Consider the following 20110-nt stretch of genomic DNA (forward strand, 5'->3'; position numbering starts at 1 on the left):
TAAGCTAACAACACACAAACAATTGTACTTCTTCTCGTCAATACTCAGTACACCATTTAAACAATCACAATCTAGGTTCAAAAAAAGTATATGAATCTCTGAGATAATGCCTTCAACAAAAGCTATTTGGAGTCAGCTGTTCCTATCAGTGAGATGCAATTGGAGGTGTGGGCTGTGAAGGTAGCCTGCCCTATATATCAAAAAATAAGACACACGAAGTCAGGTTACTGACAGAGGCTGCTCTTCCCAAGAAAGATCTGTTTATGTGCACCATGTCATGATCAAAACAACTTTCAGAGGACCCTAGAAGAATTGTAGAGATGCATGAAGCTGGAAAAGACTACAAAAGCACTTCTAAAGACCTGAGTGTTCATCAGTCCACAGTGAGAGAAAATGTCTACCAACAGAAGAAATTCAGCACTGTTGATAATCTCTTGGAGTGGGCATTCTGCAAAGATCACACCAAAAGCACAACATTCAATGCTGAAGGAGGAGATAAAGAACTCAAGGGTAACGCAAAAGACCTGCAGAAATCTCTAGAACTTGCTAAAGTCTCTGCTCTTGTGGCCACTTTAAGAAAAACACTGAACAAGAATGGTGTTCATGGAAGGACACCACGGAGGAAACTACTGATCTCCAAAAAAAAAAAACAGCTGCATATCTGGATCATCTGGATGTCCCGTAATGCTCTGGGACACAGAAGAGACAAAGACTAAAAGATATAGGAATAGAATTAGGCCATTTAGCCCTTTGAGTCTGCTCCACCATTTCATCATGGTTAATTCTGGATTCCATTCAACCCCATACACCTGCTTTCTCACCATATCCTTTGATGCCCTGACTGATCAGGAAACTATTAACATCTGCCTTAAATATACCCACGGACTTGGCCTCTACCGCAAACTGTAGCAGAACATTCCACAGATTCTGGCTAAAAAAATTCCTCCTTACCTCTGTTCTAAAAGGTCACCCCTCAGTTTTGAGGCTGTGCCCTCTAGTTCTGGATACCTCCACCATAGGAAACATCCTATCTAGTCCTTTCTACATTCGGAAGGTTTCAATGAGATCCCCTCCCACACCGCCCCGCATTCTTCTAAATTCCAGTGAGTACAGGCCCAAAGCTGCCAAACACTCCTCATATGTTAACCCCTTCATTCCTGGAATCATCCTCATGAACCTCCTCTGGATTCTCACCAGTCTTGACAAAACATCCTTTCTGTGATATGGGGCCCAAAATTGTTGACAATACTCCAACTGCCACCTGACTAGCGTCTTATAAAGCCTCAGCATTGTCTGCTTGCTTTTATATTTTATTCCCCTTGAAATAAATACCAACATTGCATTTGCCTTCTTTACCACAGACTCAACCTGTAAATTAACCTTCTGGGAGTCTTGCACAAGAACTTCTAAAGTCCCTCTGCACCTCTGATGTTTGAACCTTCTCCCCATTTAGATGATAGTCCACATTACTAAAATGCATTATTGCAAATTTCCCAACACACTTCCCATTGCTTCCTCAGCACTACCTACCCCTCTACCTACCTTCGTATCATCTGCAAACTTTGCCACAAAGCTTTCAATTCCATTATCCAAATCAATGACATCAATGTGAAAAGTAGTGGTCCCAATACTGACCCCTGAGGAACACCACTAGTCACTGACAGCCAACCAGAAAAGGCCCCCTTTATTCCACTTGCTGCCTTCTGTCCATCTATCCATGCCAGTATCTTTCCTGTAACGCTATAGGACTTTATCTTGTTAAGCAGCCTCACGTGTGACACCTTATCAAATGCCTTCTGAACATCCAATTAAATAACATCCTCTGCCTCTCTTTTGTCCACCCCGCTTGTTATTTCCTCGAAGAACTCTGACACATTTGTCAGGCAAAATTTCCCTTTACAGAAACCATGCTGACTTTGAGTTATTTTATCATTTGTCTCCAAGTATCCCAAACCCTCATCCTTAATAATAGACTTCAACACTTTCCCAACCACTGAGGTTAGGCTAACTGGCCTATAATTTCCTTTCTTTTGCCTTCCTCCCTTCTTAAAGAGTGAGGTGACATTTGCAATCTTCCAATCCTCCGGGACCATGCCAGAATCAAGTGATTCTTGAAAGATCATGACCAATGTATCCTGTATCTCTTCAGCATCCTCTCTCAGGACTCTGGGATGTAGTCCATCTTGTCCAGGTGACTGACCCACCTTAAGACCTTTGAGTTTGCCTTGCACTTTTGCCTTTGTAATAGCAATGGCACTCACTCCTGCTCTCTGACACTCACAGACCTCTGGCACTCTGCTAGTGTTTTCCACAGTGAAGAAAGATGAAAAGTACCCTTTAAGTTCATCTGCCATTTCTTTGTCCCCCATTACTACTTCACCAAAGTCATTTTCCAGTGGTCCAATATCAACTCTCACCTCCCTTTTACTCTTTATATAACTGAAAAAGCTTTTAATATCCCGCTTTATATTATTGGCTAGTTTGCCCTCATGTTTCATCTTTTCCCTTCTTATAGCTCTTATAGTTGCCTTTTGTTGGATTTTAAAAGCTTCCCTATCATCCAACTTCACACTCACATTTGCTACCCTACATGCCCTTTCCTTGGCTTATGAAGTCCTTAACTTCGCTTGTCAGCCACAGCTGCCCACCTCGCCATTTGAGAACTAGTACTTCTGTGGGACATCTCTATCCTGAGCTTTGTGAACTATTCCCAGAAACTTCAGCCACCTCTGCCCTGCCATCATCCTGCCAGTATCCTCCTCCAATCCACCTGAGCAAGCTCCTCTCTCACGCCTCTGTAATTCCCTTTATTCCACTGTAATACTGATACATGTGACTTATGCTTGTCCCTCTCAAATAGCTGTACGAGTTCAATCATATTATGATCACTGCTTCCAAAGGTTGAACTTTGTGGCAAAAACGCACCGCTATATTTGGAGGGCAAAGGGCACTGCACACCAACACCAAAATCTCATCCCAACTGTGAGGCATGGTTAAAGGAGCATCATGGTTTGTGGCTGCTTTGCTGCCTCAGGGCCTGGACAGCTTGTAATCATGGGGAGAACAATTAATTCAAAATTGTATCAAGACATTTTACAGGAGAATCTCAAGGTAGCAGTCTGTCACCTGAAGCTCAATAAAAGTTGGATGATGCAACAAGACAATGATCCGAAACACAAGAGTAAATCAACAGAATGGTTTAAAAAGAGGAAAATATGTGTTTTGCAATGGCCAAGTTACAGTCCAGACCTTAACCCAATTGAGATGCTATGACATGACCAGACCTGAAGAGGGCTGTTCATGCAAGGTATCCCAGAAATATTGAGGAACTGAAACAGTTTTGTATGGAGAAATGGTCTGAAGTTCCTCATTATTGTTCTGCAAGTCTAATCAGCAGCTACAGGAAACATTCGGTCTCAAAGTTGTTGCTGCTAAAGGAGGTTTTACCAGTTATTAAATACAAGGGTTCACATACTTTTTTCCAGTTTGGACTGCAAATGATAAAACAATGTGTCCAAGAAAAGTACAATTGTTTGTGTGCTATTAGTTTAGGGAGATTGTGTTTGTCTATTATTAGGACTTAGAAAATCAGTCCACATTTATGAGTAATTAAAACCAGGTAATTGCAAAGGGTTCACAAACTACTTATTGCAACTGTATTTATTTCCTGGTATTGAAATTCCTGCAAAATAAATTTAAAAGGAGGAAGATAACCCTCTTGCAGTTTATTAGAGCATACTTCAAATGCAAAATATCGCAGCTCAGGGAAGAAGCAGGCAGTATTTGCTGAGGGAGAAACAGGGGTTGTTTCAGGTAAATGACCTTTTAAAAGAAAGATTATCATCTCTGATGAAAGGTTATCGAGCTGAAAAGTCAACTCTGCTTCTCTTCACAAATAATATTTGACCTACTGAGTATTTCCAGCATTTCTTAATATTTGTTTGTCCTTACTGGCTTTGGAAAGTTGAACTAAACATATAGATCATGCAGATCGCTCAAGTGCTTATTTGACTTTTCTTATACCCCTGCACAAATACAATTCTGTGCAAAGTCTTAGGCTCATATACATAGCTCAGGCACCTTTGACCTCTGCACAGTAATATAGCAATTTTATGTGTTGCACTGTACTGCTCCTGCAAAAAAAAATCATGACATACATCAGTGATGATAAATGTGATTCCGATATGGATCTCTTTTGTGGAGTGAGAGTGGGAAGGGAACAGAGAAATGGAAATCATGGTTGGGAAAAGCGGAAGGGAGAGGGGAGAGAGCAAAGGCACCAGAGTGGCATTCTGTAATGATCAATAAGCCAATTGTGTGGAATCAAATGACCTTGCCCAGTTTCTCAGGACTGGGTGTGTCTGTACCCATGCCAACATCATACCCCTGGCCGTGGCACTCCTTTTCTGCCACCAGTCCCGCACCCCTCTCACAGTAATCCACTCTCACCATTCCCAACATACTTTGCTCCCACGGTATGTACAAACTCGCTCTCCACTCCACGTTGACAACCACAGTACTTTGCGAAAGTCCTAGGCATCCTAACTATATGTATGTGCCTAAGACTTCTGCACAGTACTGTAAGTTTAGATAATTTTGATCTCAAGATTCAACAAATTTCAATCACCAAATAAGGCACACCATTGATAGTAAAGTGCTTCAGCTTGGGAAAGGTACAAAATAAGTTATGCCTCTTTCAATATAATTCATTCAGATGAGATCATCTTGGGAAGACAAAGTAGCTCATCCTTGGTTTGCTTTTGATGGAGGAGGTGTTTATCTTCTAATTGAGTCAGAAAGAAGGAAGAATGACTGGGAATGCCAAGGTGGAAAACTGTACATCATAACCTTATGTGACATTAGCAATCTGCGAAGACACATATAACATGAAATTTCACAAAAGAAGCATTCTGGATTAGTAACAACTCTAGCCTACCAAGCTCTATAATTCCAAGCACACCTTTTCCAGATTATCCTTCTCAGCTCGAAGGTCCAGAAGTTCCTCCTCCATGCTGGCAACCTTCACTTCCAACTGCTTACGGCTTTGTTTCTCTGCTTTGCACTTGTTCTGAGCACGTTCCGATGCCTCCTGCAGTTCTGAGGTACACAAGCAGTGGAACAAATGAGCTATTTGTATCTACCAAACCAATCACAAACTCGTCGCAGATCCTCAGCAATCTCTGCCTGTATTACCATGCAATGCCTCTGAAATACACAAGTAAATCTTTCGGAAATACAATCACAGGGCTGGTTGGACACACTATTCCTCAGAATCCCTAATCAAAGGCTTTGATGAAATGCAAAAGTGACGGCTTGTTCAAGCAGTGGTGCAGCAAAGTGTACTCTGACATTACAAAGGTAAAACAATAGCTTGGGCAGATTTGCTTTTAACCATAATTTGCCACGAAGTCTCAAGTTGCAAAATTAATCAAAGAAAAATATGAAAGCAAATGACTGATGCTTCTCAAACATGATAAAAATAAAAGAAAAACAGAGTAATTGCCCAAATCTTTCCAGATACAGGTGATGAAACACATTCTGTGAAAATGTACAAAAAGGCACAACCCTGCTCTGATGGTGATGACTGCCTGATCTCCAGCTCTTTCTACAGCCAAGAAAATGTCTTCTTTGCATACATCTCCAAGTAACTTCTAAAATTCACTATTGAGTTTTGCGTTTTTTCAGCAAACTTTCAGGATCAGGAATGACTGGTGAAGTCCCTGTGAGAACCACTAACACTTACACAAACGGGACAGAAGGGAAGTTTGTGAAGAAGCACAGTCCTTCTGAATTTTACACTGTACTTGTTGATCAGATGTGGTTCTCAGTACCAGACCAAATCCTCCTTGTTCATTTTGAGCAGTCATGGACTAGGATTTCCCAGAGGTCAGTGAAGATGTTGCATTCTCTCCACTGGCCACAGGAAACATAGAAACATAGAAAATAGGTGCAGGAGTAGGCCATTCGGCCCTTCGAGCCTGCACCACCATTTATTATGATCATGGCTGATCATCCAACTCAGAACCCCGCCCCAGCCTTCCCTCCATACACCCTGACCCCCGTAGCCACAAGGGCCATATCTAACTCCCTCTTAAATATAGCCAATGAACTGGCCTCAACTGTTTCCTGTGGCAGAGAATTCCACAGATTCACCACTCTGTGTGAAGAAGTTTTTCCTAATCTCGGTCCTAAAAGGCTTCCCCTCTATCCTCAAACTGTGGCCCCTCGTTCTGGACTTCCCCAACATCGGGAGCAATCTTCCTGCATCTAGCCTGTCCAATCCCTTTAGGATCTTATACGTTTCAATCAGATCCCCCCTCAGTCTTCTAAATTCCAACGAGTACAAGCCCAGTTCATCCAGTCTTTCTTCATATGAAAGTCCTGCCATCCCAGGAATCAATCTGGTGAACCTTCTTTGTACTCCCTCTATGGCAAGGATGTCTTTCCTCAGATTAGGGGACCAAAACTGCACACAATACTCCAGGTGTGGTCTCACCAAGGCCTTGTACAACTGCAGTAGTAGCTCCCTGCTCCTGTACTCGAATCCTCTCGCTATAAATGCCAGCATACCATTTGCCTTTTTCACCACCTGCTGTACCTGTATGCCCACTTTCAATGACTGGTGTATAATGACACCCAGGTCTCGTTGCACCTCCCCTTTTCCTAATCGGCCACCATTCAGATAATAATCTGTTTTCCCATTTTTGCCACCAAAGTGGATAACTTCACATTTATCCACATTAAATTGCATCTGCCATGAATTTGCCCACTCACCCAACCTATCCAAGTCACCCTGCATCCTCCTCACAGCTAACACTGCCACCCAGCTTCGTGTCATCCGCAAACTTGGAGATGCTGCATTTAATTCCCTCATCCAAGTCATTAATATATATTGTAAACAATTGGGGTCCCAGCACCGAGCCTTGCGGTACCCCACTAGTCACCGCCTGCCATTCTGAAAAGGTCCCGTTTATTCCCACTCTTTGCTTCCTGTCTGCTAACCAACTCTCCACCCACACCAATACCTTACCCCCAATACCGTGTGCTTTAAGTTTGCACACTAATCTCCTGTGTGGGACCTTGTCAAAAGCTTTTTGAAAATCCAAATATACCACATCCACTGGTTCTCCCCTATCCACTTTACTAGTTACATCGTCAAAAAATTCTATGAGATTCGTCAGACATGATTTTCCTTTCACAAATCCATGCTGACTTTGTCCGATCATTTCACCACTTTCCAAATGTGCTGTTATCACATCCTTGATAACTGACTCCAGCAGTTTCCCCACCACCAACGTTAGGCTAACCGGTCTATAATTCCCCGGTTTCTCTCTCCCTCCTTTTTTAAAAAGTGGAGTTACATTAGCCACCCTCCAATCCTCAGGAACTAGTCCAGAATCTAACGAGTTTTGAAAAATTATCACTAATGCATCCACTATTTCTTGGGCTACTTCCTTAAGCACTCTGGGATGCAGACCATCTGGCCCTGGGGATTTATCTGCCTTCAATCCCTTCAATTTACCTAACACCACTTCCCCACTAACATGTATTTCGCTCAGTTCCTCCATCTCACTGGACCCTCTGTCCCCTACTATTTCTGGAAGATTATTTATGTCCTCCTTAGTGAAGACAGAACCAAAGTAATTATTCAATTGGTCTGCCATGTCCTTGCTCCCCATAATCAATTCACCTGTTTCTGTCTGCAGGGGACCTACATTTGTCTTTACCAGTCTTTTCCTTTTTACATATCTATAAAAGCTTTTACAGTCCGTTTTTATGTTCCCTGCCAGTTTTCTCTCATAATCTTTTTTCCCCTTCCTAATTAAGCCCTTTGTCCTCCTCTGCTGAACTCTGAATTTCTCCCAGTCCTCAGGTGAGCCACTTTCTCTGGCTAATTTGTATGCTTCTTCTTTGGAATTGATACTATCCCTAATTTCTCTTGTCAGCCACGGGTGCACTACCTTCCTTGATTTATTCTTTTGCCAAACTGGGATGAACAATTGTTGTAGTTCATCCATGCAACCTTCAAATGCTTGCCATTGCATATCCACCGTCAATCCTTTAAGTGTCATTTGCCAGTCTATCTTAGCTAATTCACGTCTCATACCTTCAAAGTTACCCCTCTTTAAGTTCAGAACCTTTGTTTCTGAATTAACTGTCACTCTCCATCTTAATGAAGAATTCCACCATATTATGGTCACTCTGACCCAAGGGGCCTCTCACGACAAGATTGCTAATTAACCCTTCCTCATTGCTCAAAACCCAATCCAGAATAGCCTGCTCTCTAGTTGGTTCTTCGACATGTTGGTTCAAAAAACCATCCCGCATATATTCCAAGAAATCCTCTTCCTCAGCACCTTTACCAATTTGGTTCACCCAATCTACATGTAGATTGAAGTCACCCATTATAACTGCTATTCCTTTATTGCACACATTTCTAATTTCCTGTTTAATACCATCTCCGACCTCACTACTACTGTTAGGTGGCCTGTACACAACTCCCACCAGCGTCTTCTGCCCCTTCGTGTTACGCAGCTCTACCCATATCGATTCCACATCTTCCCGGCTTGCGTCCTTCCTTTCTATTGCGTTAATCTCTTCTTTAACCAGCAACGCCACCCCACCTCCCCTTCCTTCATGTCTATCCCTCCTGAATATTGAATATCCCTGAACGTTGAGCTCCCATTCCTGGTCACCCTGGAGCCATGTCTCTGTGATCCCAACTATATCATAATCATTAATAACAATCTGCACTTGCAATTCATCCACCTTATTACGAATGCTCCTTGCATTGACACACAAAGCCTTCAGGCGCTCTTTTACAACTCTCTTAGCCCTTATACAATTATGCTGAAAAGTGGCCCTTTTTAATGCTTGCCCTGGATTTGTCGGCCTGCCACTTTTACTTTTCTCCTTAGTACTTTTTGCTTCTACCCTCACTTTACACCCCTCTGTCTCTCTGCACTGGTTCCCATCCCCCTGTTGTGAACTAACCTCCTCACGCCTAGCCTCTTTAATTTGATTCCCACCCCACAACCATTCTAGTTTAAAGTCACCTCAGTAGACCCCGCTAATCTCCCTGCCAGGATATTGGTCCCCCTAGGATTCAAGTGTAACCCGCCCTTTTTGTACAGGTCACGCCTGCGCCAAAAGAGGTGCCAATGATTCAAAAACTTGAATCCCTGCCCCCTGCTCCAATCCCTCAGCCACGCATTTATCCTCCACCTCATCGCATTCCTACTCTCACTGTCGCGTGGCACAGGCAGTAATCCCGAGATTACTACCTTTGTGGTCCTTTTTCTCAACTCCCTTCCTAGCTCCCTATATTCTCCTTTCAGGACCTCATCCCTTTTCCTATCTATGTCATTGGTACCTATATGTACCACGACCTCTGGCTCCTCACCCTCCCACTTCAGGATATCTTGGACACGATCAGAAATATCCCGGACCCTGGCACCAGGGAGGCAAACTACCATCCGGGTCTCTGGACTGCGTCCACAGAATCGCCTATCTGACCCCCTTACTATCGAGTCCCCTATCACAACTGCCCTCCTCTTCCTTGCCGTACCCTTCTGAGCTACAGGGCCAGACTCTGTGCCGGAGGCACGGCCACTGTCACTTCCCCCGGGTAAGCTGTCCCCCCCAACAGTACTCAAACAGTTTCATGTTGGGAATGTTAAGAGTCTATTGAGAGTAATTAGACTCAATGGTGGGGCCACTGATCCGAGACAGGGTGCTGACAATGCTTGACTTAGTCTTCTAAAGGATCTGGAGGATCAGGAATATAGAAAACAAAAGGGATTTGAGATTTTTTCTAAGGCTACGCTGGTGTGTTGAAGGAGATGGTAAATTTCATTTCGTCTGCTACTTTCATTACACTTTTCACTCTATACTATAATAACTTGCTGAGTAAATAACAGCTAATCCACCTAGCTCTTCGCCACTTAAATCTCAAGTAGCAAAATTTACTATCGTCCATCTGTCTGTCCATCCAGCACAGTAACAGAGCCCTTTGGCCTAACGAGCCACCATTGCCAATTACACCCATGTGACCAGATGCCAACTAACCTGTACTTCGTCGTAAAGTGGGAGGAAACCTACACGGCCACAGGGAGAATGTACAAATTCCTTACAGATAGCAGTGGGATTGAATCCCGGTCACAAATGCCGAAATAGTGTTCAATAAAATATGTAATTTTGAACACCTGTAATTTTCTCTGCTATAATAAGAATCCAGCTCAGACCTCCCTATGTAATTATGTGGTTTTTTTTTAAACTTAAAGCCCCCTTCTGCAAACCTTCCAAGGCCTTCGCTCAAGACCTGTATGTTAGGCTGATCCAAAGGTTAAGCCACATAGGATCCAAGGGGAGCTGGACTACTGGATCCAAAGCTGGTTTGGTGAAAGGAGGGAGAGGGTCAACAGGGAAGTGGTTTTTCTAAAGTGGATGTCTGTGACTATTAGTGTACCACAGGGATCAGTAGTGGGACCTGTGCAATTTGTAATACATATCAATGATTTGAAAGTTAATGTAGCAGGTATAATTATGTTTGAGGATGGCATAAAAATTGGCATTAAAATAGTAAGTTAGTCAAGGTAGAGCAGGATATAAATCAGAAGGAAAGTTGGACAAAGCATTGGCAGATGGAATGTAATCCCAACAAGCACACAGAGGTGTATTTTGGGAAGTTAAATAGGAGGCTGGGCATACATCCATTTAGAATGTATCACCTAACAGTAGTAGTGAGGTCGGAGATGGTATTAAACAGGAAATTAGAAATGTGTGCAATAAAGGAACAGCAGTTATAATGGGTGACTTCAATCTACATGTAGATTGGGTGAACCAAATTGGTAAAGGTGCTGAGGAAGAGGATTTCTTGGAATGTATGTGGGATGGTTTTTTGAACCAACATGTCGAGGAACCGACTAGAGAGCAGGCTATTCTAGACTGGGTTTTGAGCAATGAGGAAGGGTTAATTAGCAATCTTGTCGTGAGAGGCCCCTTGGGTAAGAGTGACCATAATATGGTGGAATTCTTCATTAAGATGGAGAGTGACATAGTTAATTCAGAAACAAAGGTTCTGAACTTAAAGAGGGGTAACTTTGAAGGTATGAGACGTGAATTAGCTAAGATAGACTGGCAAATGACACTTAAAGGATTGACGGTGGATATGCAATGGCAAGCATTTAAAGGTTGCATGGATGAACTGCAACAAATGTTCATCCCAGTTTGGCAAAAGAATAAATCAAGGAAGGTAGTGCACCCGTGGCTGACAAGAGAAATTAGGGATAGTATCAATTCCAAAGAAGCAGCATACAAATTAGCCAGAGAAAGTGGCTCACCTGAGGACTGGGAGAAATTCAGAGTTCAGCAGAGGAGCACAAAGGGCTTAATTAGGAAGGGGAAAAAAGATTATGAGAGAAAACTGGCAGGGAACATAAAAACTGACTGTAAAAGCTTTTATAGATATGTAAAAAGGAAAAGACTGGTAAAGACAAATGTAGGTCCCCTGCAGGCAGAAACAGGTGAGTTGATTATGGGCAGCAAGGACATGGCAGACCAATTGAATAATTACTTTGGTTCTGTCTTCACTAAGGAGGACATAAATAATCTTCCAGAAATAGTAGGGGACAGAGGGTCCAGTGAGATGGAGGAACTGAGCGAAATACATGTTAGTAGGGAAGTTCTGTTAGGTAAATTGAAGGGATTGAAGGCAGATAAATCCCCAGGGCCAGATGGTCTGCATCCCAGGGTGCTTAAGGAAGTAGCCCAAGAAATAGTGGATGCATTAGTGATAATTTTTCAAAACTCGTTAGATTCTGGACTAGTTCCTGAGGATTGGAGGGTGGCTAATGTAACTCCACTTTTTAAAAAAGGAGGGAGAGAGAAACCGGGGAATTATAGACCGGTTAGCCTAACGTTGGTGGTGGGGAAACTGCTGGAGTCAGTTATCAAGGATGTGATAACAGCACATTTGGAAAGTGGTGAAATGATCGGACAAAGTCAGCATGGATTTGTGAAAGGAAAATCATGTCTGACGAATCTCATAGAATTTTTTGACGATGTAACTAGTAGAGTGGATAGGGGAGAACCAGTGGATGTGGTATATTTGGATTTTCAGAAGGCTTTTGACAAGGTCCCACACAGGAGATTAGTGTGCAAACTTAAAGCACACGGTATTGGGGGTAAGGTATTGGTGTGGGTGGAGAGTTGGTTAGCAGACAGGAAGCAAAGAGTGGGAATAAACGGGACCTTTTCAGAATGGCAGACGGTGACTAGTGGGGTACCGCAAGGCTCAGTGCTGGGACCCCAGTTGTTTACAATATATATTAATGACTTGGATGAGGGAATTAAATGCAGCATCTCCAAGTTTGCGGATGACACGAAGCTGGGTGGCAGTGTTAGCTGTGAGGATGCAGGGTGACTTGGATAGGTTGGGTGAGTGGGCAAATTCATGGCAGATGCAATTTAATGTGGATAAATGTGAAGTTATCCACTTTGGTGGCAAAAATAGGAAAACAGATTATTATCTGAATGGTGGCCGATCAGGAAAAGGGGAGGTGCAACGTGACCTGGGTGTCATTATACACCAGTCATTGAAAGTGGGCATGCAGGTATAGCAGGCGGTGAAAAAGACGAATGGTATGCTGGCATTTATAGCGAGAGGATTTGAGTACAGGAGCAGGGAGGTACTACTGCAGTTGTACAAGGCCTTGGTGAGACTACACCTGGAGTATTGTGTGCAGTTTTGGTCCCCTAATCTGAGGAAAGACATCCTTGCCATAGAGGGAGTACAGAGAAGGTTCACCAGATTGATTCCTGGGATGGCAGGACTTTCATATGAAGAAAGACTGGATGAACTGGGCTTGTACTCGTTGGAATTTAGAAGATTGAGGGGGGATCTGATTGAAACGTATAAGATCCTAAAGGGATTGGACAGGCTAGATGCAGGAAAATTGTTCCCGATGTTGGGGAAGTCCAGAACGAGGGGTCACAGTTTGAGGATAGAGGGGAAGCCTTTTAGGACTGAGATTAGGAAAAACTTCTTCACACAGAGAGTGGTGAATCTGTGGAATTCTCTGCCACAGGAAACAGTTGAGGCCAGTTCATTGGCTATATTTAAGAGGGAGTTAGATATGGCCCTTGTGGCTACGGGGGTCAGGAGGTATGGAGGGAAGGCTGGGGCGGTGTTCTGAGTTGGATGATCAGCCATGATCATAATAAATGGCGGTGCAGGCTCGAAGGGCCGAATGGCCTACTCCCGCACCTATTTTCATGTTTCTATGAATGTAGAAGACTGGGGGGGGGGGGGGGGGGGAGGTTTGATAGAGGTACACAAAAATATGAGGGGTACAGATTCAGTAAATGCAAGCAGGGTTTTTCCACCGTGATTGAGTGGGACTACAACTAGAGGTCATGGATTAAGGTGAAAGGTGAAAAGTTTAAGGGGAACTTGAGGGGTAACACCTTCACTCAGAGGGCTGTGAGAATGTGGAATGAGCTGCCAGCACAAGTGCTGCATGCAAGTTCTATTTCAACATTTGAGAAGTTTGGATAGGTTCATGGGCGGTAGGGGTAGGGAGGGCTATAGTCCCAGTGCAGGTCAATGGGACTGGGCAGTTTAAATGGTTTGGCACAGACTAGATGGGCCAAATGGTCTGATTCTGTGCTGTACTTTTCTATGACTATCCTTAGTAGGGCACCTTGGAAAATGATGACCCAAGAGCCCCAGTCCATTAATCTCTGAAAGCAGCAACACAGGCCAAACAGGGTGGTGAAGAATACACATGGCACTGTTAACTTCACAGACTTAAGAATACAAGAGTTGAGGTACTATGTTGGAAATATAAAAGAAAAACATTAGTTAAAATACGACTTGAAGTACTGAGCACATTTCTGGTGGCAACGCTACAAAATGTACTGGGGAAAATGCTGAGAAAGTTCAGCAGGATGTTGCTTTTATCAGAGGACTTTAGTTATGGGAGAGAGACAAGATCAGCTGAACTTGCTTTCCCTGGAGCAAAGAAGGCAGGGGAGTAATCTGATGGAAGTATACAAGACTGAGGTGGTAAAGATAGGATAAATAATCAATTTCTTCATCCCCTCCCTTAGGAACGATATCACAAAATCAAGGCCATAGACTTAAGATAAAAGGAAGGAGTTTTAAAGGGGATTTGAAAAGTTGGTTTTGTTCCTACTCTGAGTGGTTGACAACTGGAATGTGCTGTCAGAGGTAGTGATGGAGTCAGGTACTATCATATGTTTAGGAAACATTTATACAAACAGTTAGACAGGCAGGGTTCAGGAGAATATGTTCCTAATGCAGGCAAAGAGGTCAACATGGATGTGGTGAACATATGGGCCCAGTTCTGTGCCGTATAATTCTATTGAAAAGAAAGGGAACAAGATGGACTAATCAGTAAATTAACCCAACTTCTTGTTTCTAAACTCCATGTTTATTTTTAAGAATTGCCAGGATCCCTGTTTTCACTTTTCCTACCTCCTTCAAATACAAGCAGAAATGCAGCTCCATTTCTCTTCCCTCTTACTGTATTCATAATTCAAGGAGATTGGGGCCGCTATGTACCTGTTAACTGGGCTTCCACATTGTTGAGCCGCTGCCCCTGTCCCTCTGCTTTCTGCTGTACTGAGGCCAGCTGATTGCGCAGCTCCATCTCCTTTTTCTGGTGGGCCGTGAGCTCCAACTGCAGCTTTGCAACCTGGCTAGTGGCTGCTGCTAGTTCCTCTGTCACCTTCACCTGTGTCACAGAAGGAAAAGGTACAACAAGACTTTTACTTCACCTGAATAGCTCCCCCCCCCCAAAAAAAAAGTGTATTTCATATTTCCATGACCTTTTAGGAGATTAAGAGCTTGATGACTAAATCCCTTCGGCCCACCTCAATACTTAAAGTTATATTACTAGGTTCTAGACTCCCATACCAGAGAGAATAGCTTCCATCCACCCGACAAAGTCCTTAAAACTTCCTAAGAAATTCAGGTACTGTCGATCATCAGGTACTTTATCCCCAAAATGCAGAAGAATGCATTGCCAAACAATCTACACTGTACTCATAATTTAACCCTTTAGAACATACACAGGAACAGGCCCTTCAACGCACAATGTTGTGCCAAGGCAGCTAAAACATCAATTAAAAACTCTCCAAAACATCTCTCCTACCTTCACAACGTCCATATTCCTCCATCTTGGTCATACTCATGTGCCGATCTAAATGTCCCTTAAAAGCCTCTAATATATTTGCCTCTACCACCATACCAAGCAGCACATTCCAGGCATCCACCACTGAGTAAAAAGAAGCTTAGCCCTCACATCCCCTTTAAATCTACACCCTCTCACCTTCAATGCATGCCCTCTGGTATTTCAACCCTGGGAAACAGATACTCCCTGTCTACTCCAGCAATGCCTCTAATATTATAAACCTCTATCAGATTCAGTCCTACAAGTACTTTGCTACATTGGATCCAGGTGAAGGTTCACAGAGGCCATTTAAATATAGTGAGCAGAACCGAGTATTGCATTCTAAATGGCATTGAGTCATATAAACGTAACATAACCTGCATCTCTCTGCATTCCAGCTTTGCTGAGATAGAGAACATTTAACTAACTTTTAATTAAAAAGGGTTGTATTTCCCTGCACTGATTTCTATACTTGGACCCTATGATCTCTCTGCTCTTCCACAATTCAGAGTGCCTCATCATTTTGAAAATACTCCCATTCTCTTTCTTGCCCACAAAGAGAACGAGTTCACAATCAAACTATGGGACAAAACAATGCAGAAATTCAGTTAATTTGTCAATAACCTGTTGCAAAGTTCTACAACTACCTGAAAGGGCAGATGTATTAACTAAAATGGTTGCACCAATCGGAGAAATCCCAGAATCAAAGTAACTTTTTCGAAGAACACATATAATTCCTCTCATTTTTAGTACATTGGGGCTGGAAAGTATTGGTCTTAGTGAGAAGTGAATCTTCAGGTTCACTGTCTCCATTACCATTTTAATTTTAGACAGTAAGTACTTATCATTTTAGACAACAAGAACCTATTCCTCAGTGTTAACTTTCTCTAACATCCTCTCAAAGAATTTATCTAAACTTTTAATGTTACCCCCAATATCACTTGCATAAATTGTTTTAACAGATCTTAATTTTAATGTTTTTTTTATATATGGTCCCCCTCTCCTAGTAAAAGAACTTCTACTATTCTTGCAAGGGCAGATATTTTATTTTAGCTGTTTATCATTTATCATTTCCTCTTCAGCAGTCAGAATTACACATTTAGACCTCATTCTGGGCTATTTAGATCTTGTATTCTACCATTTATTTGAACAACTCCACTCATCTGCTGTTTTGTCTGTCAATTCTGCAGTGTTTAATTTCTTTCTCACAACTCCTAATTTTGTCTTACCTAAACTTAAAACCATAGCTTGTGACTCACCCTTCCCCACCACAAAACCATTATTGGATCTCTAACTACTTCAGCCTTAAAACTCATAACTAACCTACTGTAATCTGTTCTCTTGTACTGAGCCAGAAATCTCCTTGACAAGAATTAAAATAATCAATATATTTGAATCTCAAGTTACTTTGCTTTTCCCAATAAAAAAAAATTCCCACTTTTGTTCACTTGCTTTTGCAAAAAGCTTCTCCAAGTCCACAACTTTATTTATTAGGATGTCTGGAGACAACTCCTGAACTCCCACCTAGTTCCCTACATCTCATTTCTATGCTGAGTTTCCGCTATCTGCTCTCACTAATGGATGCCCCTACTTGCAATTTCAGTATCTTTTATCAATATGTTAATCCTACTTTTCCCATTTCACTGGGTTTTTTTTTGAAGACGGTAATTACCTCCATGTCATGCCCAACATTTAAGTATATTTTAATGGCAGCTAATTACTTCACCTTTACTACAGTTTTTCCCCAGGTATTTTCTTAAATTTTATCTGTAGCAGGGGTTTCCAACCTTTTCTGTGCCAATGAGCCTTACTAAGGAGTCTGTGGATCCCAGGTTGGTAACACTTTATCGATAGTATTTCTGCTGCTTTGCTATCATCTACATTTTCTGAGTCCAAAGTACGCTAACTCCACAAGTAAAAAATAGTAGACTATCTTAACGCATTGTTATCTGTAATTATTTTCACCAGTTTGGCCCACAGCAAAAGATCAGTTCCTCATACTGATACCAAAATCACTTGAAATAGTACACGCCTGTATCACACAACACTTCAGCCATATTTCTAGTCCACCTCACTTCGACAAGAATGCTTAAGCAACAGAAGTAGCATGCCCATCTTTCCCTGTTTTTCTCATTACCCTGTCTTGTACCAATTCTGCATGACATCTTGCATCTACAACAATTCCAAATACTGCTCAGTATCGCACGCATCAGAGAATAACCAAGTAGTGTAATAAACATACACAGCCCTATATTTTAACATGACTAGATTTGTGCAGCTGACAGAACCCTCCATGCAGAAAATGCCATTAAAGTTCTGAACCTATCCACATACTCAAGAACCATGGACCAGCCACAGCAATTCTTCAATATCCATGTACTGTACATCACAGTGCAAATTACCCACAATGCCCTTTACTTCACAGCACAAGACTGGCAAAGAATACAGCGAGATACAGATCAGTTACTGATATGCACAGAGAAATGGCAGATGGAATTTAACCCAGATAAATGTGAGGTGTTGCACCTTGGTAGGGAAAATGCAAGGAGACAATACACTGTTGAGGGCAAAACCCTTAATAACAGAGAGACCTTGGGCTCCAAGCTCATAGCTCCATGAAAGTGGCTACACAAGTTAACAGGGAGGTTAAGGAGGTTTATGAAATGCTTGCTTTTATTAGTCGAGGCATTGAGTTCCAAAATCAAGAAGTTATGTTGCAACTTTATAAAACTATAGTTAAGCCACATCTGGAATATTGCATAAAGTTCTGGTCATCCCACTACAGGAAGGATGTTGAGGCTTTGGAGAGGGTGCAGAAGAGGTTCACCAGGATGTTACTTAGCTTAGGGGGCATGTGCTATCATGACGGGTTAGACAAACTTTGGTTGCTTTCTCTGGAGTGGCGGAGGCTGAAGGGAGATCTCATAGAGGATGAAAGATTATGAGAGGCATAGATAAAGTAGACAAGGACTATCTGTTTCCCAGGGTAGAAATGTCTAATACCAGAGGACATGCATTGAAGGTGAGAGGGGGCAGGTTCAAAGGGAATATGAGGGATAAGTTTTTTTTTTACTCAGAGTGGTAATGCCTGGAATGTGCTGCCTGGTATGGTGGTGGAGGCAGATACATTCGAGGTGTTTACAAGACGTTTAGATAAGTAAGTGAGTATGAGGAAGATGAGAGGGATATGGATATTGTGAGGTAGGAGGGATTAGTTATTTGGGGTTTTTGATTTGTATTTTTTTAGCTGGTTCAGCACAACATTGTGGGGCAAAGGGCCTGTTCTTGTGCTGTCCTGTTCTATTGAGTAATTCTGTGCCAACCCACACATGCCAACCACATCAGACTTAACAGCCCACACTGACAGATCATGTCCTTCATTTAATTTATAGCCCTACGGTATAATACAGGTTGAACATAGCACATCCAACACCGGAGCAGGTGCTATACTGCAGGTTATTCACAGAATTACATCAAATAAACGTTTGATATGACCAATCATACAGAGTGCCATCAACAAACAATGCAAAACAGAGACCCTGAAGATTACAAATGAAAGAATAAGATAAAAGAATTCTGCGACTAGAACCGATATTTAACAAATAACATTACATCAGAATTTCCTCAGAGAATCTGAAGTGAGACCAAAATATTGCAGGTGAAGAGGTGGGCAACAGGTTGTGGTCTATTGGCAAAATAACTCGTAAACTAAAAAAAAAAACTCGGAAGACAAACTCACATTTCGAAGTAAATTTATTATACATATATGTGACCATATACAACATATATATAGTACATATATGTGACGATATGGTTACTAAACTTACTGAGTATGTCGCATTTTCTTGCGGGCATACTCAGTAAATCCAATAACCTTAATCAACTCAATGAAAGACGACACAACAGGTTGGATAACCAATGTACAAAAGACAACAAACTGTGCAAAAAAGTAAGAAATAACAACAATAAATAAGCAATAAATATTGAGAACATGAGATGAAAAGTCCTTGAAAGCGAGTCCATAGGTTATGGGAACAACTCAGAGATGGGGCAAGTGAAATTGAATGAAGTTATCCTCTCTGGTTCAACAGCCTGATGGTTGAGGGGTAATAACTGTTCCTGAACCTGTTGGTGTGAATCCTAAGGCTCCTGTACCACCTTTCTGATGGCAGCAGTGAGAAGTGAGCATGACCTGGTGCTGTTTTCCTGCAACAACACTCCATGTAGATGTGCTCGTTGGTGGGCAGGGCTTTACTCATTATGGACTGGGCCGTAACCACTTATTGAAGGATTTTCCGTTCAAGGACATTAGTGTTTCCATTCAAGACTGTGCACTCTTCGCCACACACCTATAGAAGTTTGTCATGCCAAATCATTGCAAACTCCTAAGTAGAGATGTGCCATGCATTCTTTGTAATTGCTCTTATATGCTGGGCCAAGGATGGGTCCCATGACATGATAACACTGAGGAATTTAAAGTTGCTGACCCTCTCCACCTCTGATTCTCCGATAAAAACTAGACCTCTCCTGAAGTCAATAATCAGCTTCTTGGTCTTGCCAACATTGAGAGAGAGGTTGTTCTGGCACCACTCAGCCAGAATTTCAATCTCCCTCCTGCACGCTGGTTCGTCACCACCTTTGATTCAGACTACAATAGTGCTGTCATCAGCAAAATGAATGTAGCATTGGAGCTGTGCTTAGCTACATAGTCTTAAGTGTAAAGTGAGTAGAGCAGGGGGCTGAGCACACAGCATTGTGGTGCACCTGTGCTGATGGAGATTGCAGAGGAGATGTTGTTGCCAATCCGAACAAACTGGGGTCTGCAAGTGAATGATTCGAGGATCCAGTTGCAGAAAAATATAGATAGGCCAAGGTTTTGAAGCTTATTGATTAGTTTGAGGGGATGATAGTAC

General features: G+C 42.3%; 1 protein-coding gene across 4 annotated transcripts in view; it reads right to left on the reverse strand.

Moving 5' to 3' along the window:
• The window catches only part of fkbp15b (FKBP prolyl isomerase family member 15b), an 85479-nt gene that overhangs the window by 21165 nt on the left and 44204 nt on the right, over nt 1-20110 (reverse strand). For all 4 annotated transcript variants that reach the window (XM_072240545.1, XM_072240544.1, XM_072240543.1 and 1 more), the window contains exons 20-21: nt 14588-14759; nt 4961-5097 (exon numbers count right to left, since the gene is read on the reverse strand). In XM_072240545.1, coding sequence (XP_072096646.1) covers nt 4961-5097; nt 14588-14759 — 309 coding nt within the window. The remainder of the gene's footprint in view (nt 1-4960; nt 5098-14587; nt 14760-20110) is intronic.

The sequence above is a fragment of the Mobula birostris genome, chromosome 22 (assembly GCF_030028105.1).
Source record: "Mobula birostris isolate sMobBir1 chromosome 22, sMobBir1.hap1, whole genome shotgun sequence".
NCBI classification, from domain to species: Eukaryota; Metazoa; Chordata; class Chondrichthyes; order Myliobatiformes; family Myliobatidae; genus Mobula; species Mobula birostris.